At 51.6% G+C, this 11,251-nt stretch overlaps 1 protein-coding gene across 9 annotated transcripts; it reads left to right on the top strand.

Moving 5' to 3' along the window:
* Positions 1 to 1,801: 1,801 nt before the first annotated feature.
* On the top strand, positions 1,802 to 10,327 carry CDKN1A (cyclin dependent kinase inhibitor 1A). 9 transcript variants are annotated; one of them, XM_073320137.1, is made up of 5 exons: positions 1,803 to 1,938; positions 4,334 to 4,583; positions 5,589 to 5,715; positions 7,282 to 7,707; positions 8,354 to 10,327. In XM_073320137.1, exons 4-5 carry the CDS (start codon positions 7,290 to 7,292, stop codon positions 8,401 to 8,403), a joined length of 468 nt encoding a protein of 155 aa, XP_073176238.1. In that variant the 5' UTR covers positions 1,803 to 1,938; positions 4,334 to 4,583; positions 5,589 to 5,715; positions 7,282 to 7,289; the 3' UTR covers positions 8,404 to 10,327. The 9 variants fall into 9 exon arrangements, with proteins under 9 accessions (XP_073176235.1, XP_073176238.1, XP_073176237.1 ...); XM_073320134.1 differs by lacking the exon at positions 5,589 to 5,715 and having other exon boundaries at positions 1,802 to 1,938; positions 4,334 to 5,214; XM_073320136.1 differs by lacking the exon at positions 4,334 to 4,583.
* The last annotated feature ends 924 nt before the right edge of the window (positions 10,328 to 11,251 follow it).

The raw sequence follows: 11,251 nt of genomic DNA, 5'->3' as shown, positions 1-11,251 counted from the left end.
GATAAACTGCGTCACTCTTAGCTATGGAACAGGTACACTTTTGCTCTCTGTGTAACAAACTTTGCAGTTTCTAAATCTACTCCTTGCATGCAGAATTGGCAGCCATTTTGTTTTCCCAGCTCAATATAGTCAGAGAAGGCACACTGTGTTCTCTAAGTTATGGCGGAGACTTTACCCTTGTTCTTTCTCTTGGGGGCTGCTGTTCTCCATCTAAAGTAAAGGCCATTCTGGCTGAAAAGCCTCTCTCTGAATTGTGTGGTTGGCAAAACGCAAGATACATTTGTAGCCGTTGCTTTCAAAATTAATTAAAATACATGAATTGAAAAATCAGAGTTGGGCCGGTTAATAAGAGCATGCCAGACAGCCGGGTTTGTTCACTAAACTGCAACGGGTAAGCTTTAGTCACTGCTACATTAAAGCTCGAATCAATCTAAAACCCGTCGTTTAAATAGCCCCTGACCTTTGGAAAGTTCACCACCCGATCACAGCTTTTCAGGGCCTATCTCTGTGCCACAGATGAGAACATATTTTAGCTGATTTCATGCTCCCTGGCTGTGTTTGCATCCTGTGTAACGGGACTTGCAGGAGAGAGATCTGCCCTGTGTCATGAGGCAGTCTCCAGCAGAACATGCCCAAGCATATTCTCTCTTCGAACAGGCCAGCCTGAAATCTGCAGATCTAGGAACTCTGCATTGTGGCAGGGGTTAAATCCATCAACAGGCTGCACACTGAAGACCTGATTTTCAGAAGGGTGGAGCACCCACAGCTCCCCCTGATTTCAGCTGGCTCAGTGGGGGCCGAGCATCCTGAAAACAGGCGATTAGATGGATGCTTTAACACGTACCTACATTTCTGATCCAAAAGAGACCACACAATAGGTGTTAAATGCTGCTGGCCTCTGTTGTAGCTGTACCGCTGAAAGCCACCAATGTAGACAGTGCCTGGGAGTGAAAACTAAGTTGCCCCAGTGAGTTCACCCTGCATTTACGTGAGGGGTTCGCAGTGAAGAGCCTAATTTCTATGTATTGTAATGGGAGTTAGGTGCCTCCAGACCCTTGAGGATCTGGGCCATGGAGGGGCAGTTGCTTTCTGGCTCTGCTCGGAAGCAGCAGCTACGGTAATCACTGCTAAAAGTAGGGGATTGAACTAAGTGGACCCAGGGGCTGCCCTTGTATGGGAATCCCGTCCCAGGAATCAATTTTCAACCCCCTAGAGCCAAACAAGTGAAGCCCCAGGGCTATCAGTGGGCAGCACTGGGGTAGCTAAGAGCAAAGGCTGGCCCGAAGTTCTTACCATGAACTAGAAAGACGGTCGAGCTGAAATCACGAATGAGGGGCAACCAGCCATCGGGGACAGGGGTAACAAACCCTGTGGAGGGGTGACTAGTAGCCGAGGCGGGGCTTGTCGGGCAGCTCACCTGTAACCCTGTGGCCTGGAAGAGCCTGTGGTACAGATACACTGGCTGGCCTAGGGGGCTGGCAAGGGGATCCGGACCCTCGCTTCTAGGGCAGCGGCGCATTTCAGCCCAGGGCAGCGGCTGCTAAGGGCACCTGATCCGAGCGGTCCAGGCGCTTCTCCCGCGGCCCTGGGCGCAGAGCTCGGGGCGGGCCGGGCCGCGGGGGTTAATTCCGCCCCCAGCGGAGCGGGTCGCCGCCAGGCTCCCTCCAGCCCGGGGCTAAGGAGCCGGGCGGCAGAGCCCTGCGCGGGGCAGCGCCGCGGGAGTCCCTCGCTGAGCGGAGCAGGTGGGGAGGGCCGGGGGCGGAGCGCTCCGCCCGGCTATATACGGGCTGGCAGCCGGGCGCGGCGCTCAGAGCCGCTGCCGGAGGTTTGCAGAGACGCAGCAGCAGCGGGCAGAGGCCGGGCTGGGCTGGGCTGAGGCCGGGCTGGGCTGAGCTGAGCTGGGCTGGGCTGGGCTGGGAGGCGGTGGCTGGATGCGAGGTGAGACGGGCTGGGGGATCGGGGCGTGTCTTTGTCCCGTGTCCTTTGGGGCGGGTCCGTGCATCCCCTTATCCGCCGGGTATCTGTCCCCGAGTCTCCTCGCCCCCCTCTGCAGCGTGGATTCGCGCACGATCTGTGACAACCCCCTCGCTGGGGACCCGAACTCCGGGCCGATGGGCGAGGAGGCGTCTGCACGGCTCCTTGGCCCCAGGTACCGGGGGTCCCACCCCACTTCGCGACACCTGCGCGGGCTCTTCCCCTTAGCTGAAGGGGCGTCGGAGGGGCCCCCACTCTGGAGTGCCCTAGGCGAAGCCCAGCCGCACCGATCGGGGTCACCGGGGGGCTTCCCGAGAAGCGAGGCAGGAGTCGAGACCCCGCTTCCCCCTTGGTCAGGGGCTCCCGGTGTCTCCCTCCCGGCTGCTGGTGGGGATTTCTTCCTCCTACATCCCAAGCTGCTCCGGCTCTATCGGTTTCGCTTGCTGGGGAGCCTCCCACTCCCTTCCCGGCGCCCCCGGCCGCCGGCCTCCTGCTGACCCGCACCGATCGGTGAGCTGGTCACCCTCACGGAGGATGCGAAGATCCCGGAGCAGTGCCCTTAACGCGCCGTAGGGCTGGGAACAGGGGGCAGTATCTGCACTGGAAGGGCTGGGATACCCATTGACCCCTTAGGGCTGGAACTGGGGGGCGCCCCTTGCTGGGGGGACCCCCCACCACCACGGCCACTAGCCCTGCCAGGCCGGTCTGGGAGCGCACAGGCGCCAGGAGCGTCGCCTTTGCGGTGCTGGCTGTCATTTGGGTTTACACGTCTCCTTCCGAAGCGCAGCGAGGTGAAGCCTAGGGGATGGGGCGAGTGTGGCGTATGTTGGATTAGACCCTCGGGCCATATGGCCACGGATGACGGCGGCAAGAGGCGACCGATCTGCCCAGCAAACCCCCCCACCCCCCTTCCCAGCCCGCCGGGGAAACGTTTCGTTTTCGGGGCCGCGGGAGCCTCGCAGCCGGAGGGGGCTGTGAGAGCCGCGGCCCCGGGGCCAGGGCCGGCTGCCGTGGGTGTCAGGATTGGCCGCGGTGCCATGGCGTGGGACACTAAAACACATGACGCCAGCTGGCAGGAACGCCCGGCCTTCGCCAGGCTCGACGGCGGGGGGCGCTGCGGAGTCGGCCGCCCGGGCCGGCCGGTGGGGCGGGGAGCTGCCCGGGCATGTCTGGGCGGCCGGCGGCTCGCAGTAGTCACACGGTCGCCGTGATGCAAGGGACCGGCCCCATTGCACGGGCTCGCGAGTCATTGCCAAGCGCACGTCGGGCCGGGACTTCCCTGAAGCTCTGGTCTAAACACGTCCAGGAAGAGCCAGGCGGGGACCCACCGGGGCCAAGCCACTCCCAGGCCGTCAGCACCGCCCCCATCGGGGACTGCCTCGCTCCGCTGGAACTCGATGTCCCCCGGGCACTTCCGAGGAACAGAAGGATCAGGCTGATAAGAGCTGGGCGAGGCTGTGCTGGCCACTGGCTGCTGCAGAGCCCGACAGGACAGCAGCAGAAGCCGCCCAGATAGCGGTGGGGCTGGCCAAGTTGTCCGCCGCTCAGCCCCGCCGCTCAGCCGCCGTCCAGTTTGCATGTGGACGGCACTCTTGCAGCTGAAGTGCTCGCTCCTCCCTGCGGGCTTGTCCCACCTCCGGCAAGGATCCCCGTGGGTCCGGCAGGAACCAAAAGAACCTTGCGGTCGGGTCCAGCCAGTGTAACCGGCTGAAAGGCGCACATGCTGTTTGTGGATTGAGCGCCTGTGTCTAAAGGGATATTTCACAATTTTATTCATTCCCCGCTGTACTCATCGGCCCCTCGGGCTGGTCCAAGATGATGTAATCCCAGCCTCCCCTAGACATGTCACTCGGCAGGTCCCAGGATGTGTCATTGTGGCGGGCTCTTCGCTAGGTTTCACTCTGATTGCAAATAATCCCTCACTCTGCCTCTGGTATGAACAAGAAATAGAAGCTCCAGGAGGCTACTGCAGTGAGGGGTGGGTAGATGTTTATTCGTGGGTGACAAACCCCCCCTGGTGGACAAAGTGGTACACTGTTAATAAACTGAACACTTGCATGTCTGGTGTAAAAAGCTGGCAGTTATCGCTGGAAGTGGCTATTCAGGTAAAGCTACTTTAATTTATTAGGTTAAGATGGTTGACGGGAGCAATAGAGCCATAAAGCTCACAAGTAAGGCAAGTGAAGCCTGCAAGTCACCCAGAATAGTTCCACTTCCTCCCTCTCCAGACATGCCTTGCCTAGAAACTGCAATATTAATGAGAGCAAGCCTCAGATCGTTCTAGAGATCTGCAATAAATGGGCTGCAGACAGATGGACTTTAAAACTTGTTTCCTTGCTGCTGTTCTTTTTGCCCATAGAATTTCCTTTCGCAACATGGGTGTATGGGAAGGAAGGGGCTGCACTGAGCCCAAAAATCCTGCTGTCAAGTTCACTCGCTTCCAGGATCTCCTCTCTGCTGTCTCTCTCGAAACCAAAATCCTGCTGTGGCTGAAGATTTGGATGTTTAGCTTGAACATACAGAGCGCTCTTCAAAGGATCCCCAAAATGCATCCGATGAAGTGAGCTGTAGCTCACAAAAGCTTATGCTCAAATAAATTAGTCTCTAAGGTGCCACAAGTACTCCTTTTCTTTTTGCGAATACAGACTAACAAAGCTGCTACTCTGAAACCTGTCAAAATCTTACTGTAATTAAACCTCCCCCTATACTCCTTGTGCCAGGCCAGTCTCTCGTGTCACTTTGGGACATGTAAGACTTGCCAAGGTCATGCAGCAGGCTCTCTGCACTCTGAGTGCAATTGACTTGATCACTGCACCCAACTTAATTTCCTATTGAGATCCTGCCACCTGTAAGAAACTGGCTTAGGGAAGCAATGACTCCTGTCACTGGCTCGGCTCACCCTGAACCCTCTAAGAAACAAGTTGCCTTTTGCTTACCTGAAGCACTTGCCTAGAGCTGCGTAGTTGTTCAGCACTGCCCTGGCACCCACTGGTGACCACAAACCTTGCCCTGTATCAGCTGCTTGTTCAAGTCTGCAGGGTTCTGTAGCAGAATTTAATGGGACTTGCAAGAAAGCTTCATTGTATGACAGGAAATGAAAATGACTTCAATGGTTCTTCAAGTCATCAAACTGACTATTCAGGAAATTAAAAGTAAAGACCAGCCCTGTGTCGTCCGTACTCAGCAGCTTCCAACACACACAATCAGAAGCAGAGGATGAAGCATTGGTCTTAATGAGAGGTTGTGCAGTTTTGTGGCACACTGATCCTGTGAAGTGCTGAGTAGCTGCAGGCTTGTCTGATGTAGCACTTCAGTGTAGATACTACCTACGCTGATGGGAGAGGCTCTTCCCGAGAGGCCGTAGCTTGGTAGACGGAAGAATTCTCCTGTTGACCTAGCGCTGTCTATCTGAGGACTTAGGTGTGTTTAACTACGCTGCTCAGGGGTGTGGATTTTTCACATCCCTGACTGATGCAGTTAAACCGACCTCACTTTCTACTGTAGACCAGGCTTTAGACTCCGGTTTAAGTTTTAGTGGTAGGTGTTGAGAATGCTCAGTATCTCTCAGGAGTGGGTATTCTTGCATTCTAATGGGTGTGGGTGTTTGCTTTCAGATGCAGCAGCCAGTTGAAACTTGTTACCTGCCAGGGCTTGTTTGGACATGTTGGAACTTGACTGACTCACAATGATGTCATTCCACTGAACTGTTTACAAGGGTGTGAACTGTCAGGCGATATGAAGGTTGAGTTCTATTTTTAATCTCTTAGCCTCTTCCTCTCTGGGTGAAAAGGCAAGAACAGGACAAGCTGGATCAATAGAATATTATAGTCACTGAGGCCATTAAAGGTTAAGGTTCAAGATATACAAGCCAAATGTGGCCTTTAGCCTCTGTGGTGCCTAAATGTCTTCCAGACTAATAGCATAAAGGCTGAATTGTTGCTGCCAAAGGACAGTGTGAGGGCCGAGATGAGCAAACAGTTCACGGCTAATTAAAGCGGTGAAAATAACTTTTTTCCCCCTTGCATTACTGGAATCAAATTCATTTTGAGTTGAACCCAAAACATTGTTGGTTTTTTGTTGGCATATAACAGTAAAGAGAACCTCAAACTCGGTGTTCAGATTTTCATCATCCTTTTTTCAAACTATCTATTAAAATTGTCAAATTCCTGAATTGTTTTGGTTGATGCAAATCTGCATTATTATTTAAAAAAAAAAATTTTTTCTGGCATAAAGCTTTGGTGAAAATTTTGCCCCGTTTGACTGCAAATAACTTACTTGGCTCTAGCTTTCTGCTCATGGGCCTATTGTGACTGCCCTCTGTCCATTGTGGGGTGGATGTTTTGTACTGAGCATCCTCTGTTCCTGCTGCAGTCAGTAGAAGCTTCCCATCAGACTCTATGGGAATAAATTCATGGTCTCAAACTTGGATGAATGCTTTTTAAAATATCACTGTGCCCTTTAAAACAAGTCTCCTTATATAATTACAAGCTGAAAAGGGATTCCTTTATAATCCTGCATGTCCACATCAGCGGGAGGGTGGGAGGTTAGAACCCTTTTGGGATTTTCATTAGCAGTTGGCAACTTTCTTTACCACTTAGGTGCATCTGCTGTTTATAGACCTCAAGTGTGGCTGCTCTTTGCCTCCATCTGCAAAGCAGGGTCTTTATCGATGGTTATCCAAGAGGTTTACCGATAAGGGATTACCAAAATGGACAAGCTTGTAATTTGTTCTGTGCAGCTTGTTCAAAGCATAGTCAACTCCTTGCTGCTATGTTCTACTACTTGGATTTAAGAAATTCACCTAATATTTCCTGTTGGCTTTGCCATCTGCTCACACATGAATCTGTCTCATGCAAACTTGAATTCAGATCCAATTCTGATTTTAAATATCCTCCAAGTTGAGATCCAGTCTTGTTGTAGCAGTGTCAGTCCCAGGGTATTAGAGATAGAAGGTGGGTGAGGTAATATCTCTTATTGGACCACAGGGCTGACAGCAGGGTTTGAACCTAGGACTTTGAGCACTAGATGGATCAGCCCTTACCACTTGAGCTCAAGGATTAAGTCCTATAGCTGGGAAACTGTAGCAGATTCAACCCTCATGTAAACCAGACACTAGAGGGAGACAAGTGCTTGGCCCTTGCATGGATTATATTAGCCAATGATTGCTCAGCGCTGCATGCCGGGTGTGGTCCCAGGAGATGCCTGACCCCATGGACCTCTGTGATCATTTACTAATTCACTTAGTAGCCTAACTTTGATCACTTGCGCTGCAGCTCAGTAACCATATGTTGCTCATTTTCCTTCCAGCTGGAAACATGCCTCTGTCACAGAGTAACATGCATCAGGCCCCCTGCAACAGGAAGATCTGCCGAAATCTCTTTGGCCCGGTGGATCATGAGCAGCTCCAGAATGACTTACAGGACTTGATGAGGAGACATCTGGAAGAAGCTCAACACAGGTGGAATTTTGACTTTGAGACGGAAACACCGCTGGAAGGCAAGCTCAAGTGGGAGAGAGTCCTCTATCCTGACATGTCTCCTGCTTGCCTGCCTTCTGAGGACCCGAGCCACTCCAAAGGGAATGATGGGGAGAAGAACCAGAGCTCTCCAGCACGTAAGATTTCTACAAAGGATCTTAACGTGGCCCTCTCAAGTGAAGCAGTACAGACGGGCTCTGAGTCCCGCAAGACCAGCCCCCCACGGCACCTGAAACGCAAGCAGACCAGCATAAAAGGTAAGTACGAATGCTTGTCCTGCCCCTAGTTCACAAGTACCCCCAATGGCTACCAGAGCAAGAGATAGAATGTCAGTGGCAGCTTGCCCAGTCCAGTCGGATCTGTGGGGTGGCACAGGGCACCTAGCGTCAGTTCACCTGTTCTCACTACAGCATTGCCTTGAGGCTCCAGCTGAGATCAGGATCTCCCAGCAGTAGGTGTAAAGAAAGCAGCTAATGTTGTAAGAGGCAATCTCTACCCTGGAGAGCTTACAGTGCGGCGGGAAGGCCAGTATTCTCTGCTTGCTACATCCGGGGAAAGGAATCTCAAATGACATCACATGGGGTGGCTGGCAGAGCTGGGAATCCAAATCCAATTTCCTAGATCTCAGGTCAATAAATCACAAGACTGGAGCAGATGATAAAAATCAAACCAGCAGCCCATAGCCATTCAACCAGATAGCCAAAGGGAACTTGTTAAAACTCTGCACAGATGGGCCTTTTCTCACTATCAGCCAGACAATCTGAAGCATGACTCCGGATTACTCTTGCCAAAACAAATACAGATGCTTATTGCTCATAAAGCTCCTCCAGCCACAGTTTATTGGAAGGGCTCATTTGCCCTCTCTCTTGAGAGCACGCTCAGTAGTCTTCTTTCTCCCTCCAGATTTCTACAGTTCGAAGCGGAGGATTGTCCCTTGCAAGCCAAATCCATGATGCTACAGCACAAGTTGTTCTGCTTCTGTGTGCCTCTTGGCTGGGGCACAGTCATCAGGATGTGTCTTCAACTACTAACCCTACTGGTCCTCTGCAGCCCTCTAGGAAGACCATTTCTATTGAAGTCTGTGGAAGGGTTGCCTTAGGGGCTGAATGAAGTCTGTGTAAGGACTTAGCGGCAGGAAGACTTAGTTAGAGGCCTCCCTCTGCATTGTACTGTATGCTGCCTACTGGATCTGTCTATTATGAAGTGATGTAGAGTTTAGTGTCATATTTATGAATAGGGCTAGGTGTCTAAGGACCCACTTGTGTGCAATGTGTATTGTGAAGGTTTTATTTAAAATAGATGTGGAATATTTGATTACCTCCTTTCGTAGGCCTTGGAGAAGAGGGAATGATAAATGCTGAAAATTGAGCCTTCAGAACAGGCCAGTGTGACACTCAACAAGGAGGGGTAGGAATGAGAGTGGTAAGTCTCAACCCCCCTGACCAGCTATAGCCTTGCCCTCAGGACCACAGGGTAAAAGGGGTGGGTGGAGGAGAGATGGGCCTAGATCTTAAGCTGCTGTAAAGAATGTTTTACTTTCACTGAGGTCAAGTGTAAAAGAGCATAGCTCCCCAGCTGAGGCTCTGGCCCATGGCAACTGGTCCTCATGGCCATGGGATGCTTATGTACATGCTCTTCTAAAGCCTCACTCCTGCTCCTGGGCAGCATCAACACTCTCCAGCTGCCTGGGCAGGAGTTAGCTGTGAGTGCAGTGGGCCTGCACTGGTAGAAGGGTATCTGTCTCAAGCTGGGGCTCTGCTTCCTGAAAAGGAATACTTAAGGTGGGGGTGGGAAAGGAGATGTGTGTTGCCCATAAAACAAGCATCCCTGACTGCAGGGCCTACCTGAATGAGCAGGGAGTGGATACTTAGCTGGGTAACTGGATGGCACATCCAGCTTTCTCCCTGGCTAGCTCAGATCAAGTTCTGCTTGGTGTTTAAACTTTGCCCTCTGCTTGCTGACTTGAGGAACGGAATAATTTGTAGCTCCATTCCTTGGGCCGTTCTTCTGCATTACAGGGAGGCTGGCAGTAGGAGATGGGGATTGAGGATTGTGGGAGAGGGGGGTGGATTCTGGCAGGGTTAGACATCTCCTCTGCTAATACCTGCCAGTCCTGTTCACTACTTGTAAAGCTGCTTGATGCACCCTTGAGTGGAAACAGACTACTGATGCCACCTGGTTGTGCCCAGGCCCAAATGCTGCACTGGCAGATTTCAGCACTAGCCTGAGAGCAGAATTTGTCTAAGACTCACCTTTAGTTCCCCCTGCTCTTGTCAGAATATACCACCAGCTCCTGCCACTAGGCTGTTGCAGGGTGTGTTCTGTGTGGGATCCATCTACTCAGCAATTGCTAGACTTTGTGATTGCTACAGTAGAATTGCAGCACCACTCTACAGCAGGGCTAATTCCCTTCCCACTTCGCCCTCCAGAAGGAGGTTTAGCTGCTGGTCTCCCTCATTATGTGGTGGTTCATGTCATGGCTTCAGCAGTTCTAGCTCTGCAGTTAGACTCACTGCATGTCGTCCTCTTGTGTTAGGGGCCAAATTCTCGTGGCTCCTGCTGCTGGTTCTCATGGCCGGTTTGTCTGTCCACAAAGGCTGCAATCTCTGTTCGAAATGGTCTCAAGAAACATCAAATTCTTAGGCACTTTCTCTCAGTGATGGGTTCATCCCCTCTGCTAATGGAGTTGGACTTCTAACCCTGGACAGAACAGATCCCTTCACACCCCCACTCCTTGCTGCACTTTGCGTTCAGGGTAACGCCAGCAAACTTTCAGCACTAATACTTGTATCTGTAAATAAAATGTTGCTGCATTTATTGGAAAAATCTAGTTTAAAAATGTAACTTTATTATGAATAAACACTATGTATAAATGAGGCTTGCTCGTCCTTTGTCTTCTCTTTGCCTGCTCTGAAGAGTGCGAGTAACTTCAGAACCAAGTATGCTATTAATGCACTCCATGTCACTATCTGCATGAAGGATGGTGCAGGTGTAAGCCTGGACTCAGATCCGGGTTCCGTTCCTCGCTTTGCTATGGAGGTGTGACTTGGGCCTGTTGCTTGGTCTCTCTGGGCCCCAGGCCCCCATCTGTACAATGAGGATAATAGCACTACTCTGCCTCACGGGCCTTGAGGATAAACACGTTAAGCAGCTCATATACTAAGGCCTGGCCTGCACAACAGGGTTAGGTCAATGCAAGGCAGCTTGTGATGACCTAACTATAGAAGCATGTGTGACTGGTTCCCCGGGGTGCAGTCTGGGACTGTGGGACCATTGTACCTACTGAACTCTCTCCAGCTGGGGCTATCTCTCACAATCCCTTGCTAGTGACAAGCCACAAACCCCTCCAGGTGCTGTGATCACTCAGCATAACCACATGTGGCACCCCATAGCCAGTGAGATTGCATGAATGCTCCCAGAGCCAGTCATGAATCACACAGGGAAAGGCACCAGCCAAATCCCCCCCAGCACTGTACCTCAGGAATATACCATCTTGTGCTGCTCAGGGTAAGCAGTGCAAATTTATTAATTGGTTCACCACTTCATCAATGGAAAGTGGACATACACCAGCCTTTTTAAAACCTGAGCATATTTACCATTCACTTCAGGCAAACTCAACCAGTAAAACAAATTGATTGACTACAAAAGGTAGATTTTAAGTGATAGGCAAAAAGTCAGTTAGTTACCAAATGAAAATAAAACGTAAGTATGCAGTCTAAACTCTCAACCCTATTAGACTAGGCAACATTTAGATTAAGCAGTTTTTTCTCACCCCACTGCATATTGCAGTTCATAGTACAT

The sequence above is a fragment of the Lepidochelys kempii genome, chromosome 21, assembly GCF_965140265.1.
Source record: "Lepidochelys kempii isolate rLepKem1 chromosome 21, rLepKem1.hap2, whole genome shotgun sequence".
NCBI classification, from domain to species: domain Eukaryota; kingdom Metazoa; phylum Chordata; order Testudines; family Cheloniidae; genus Lepidochelys; species Lepidochelys kempii.
This window is presented reverse-complemented; position numbering and strand designations above follow the sequence as displayed.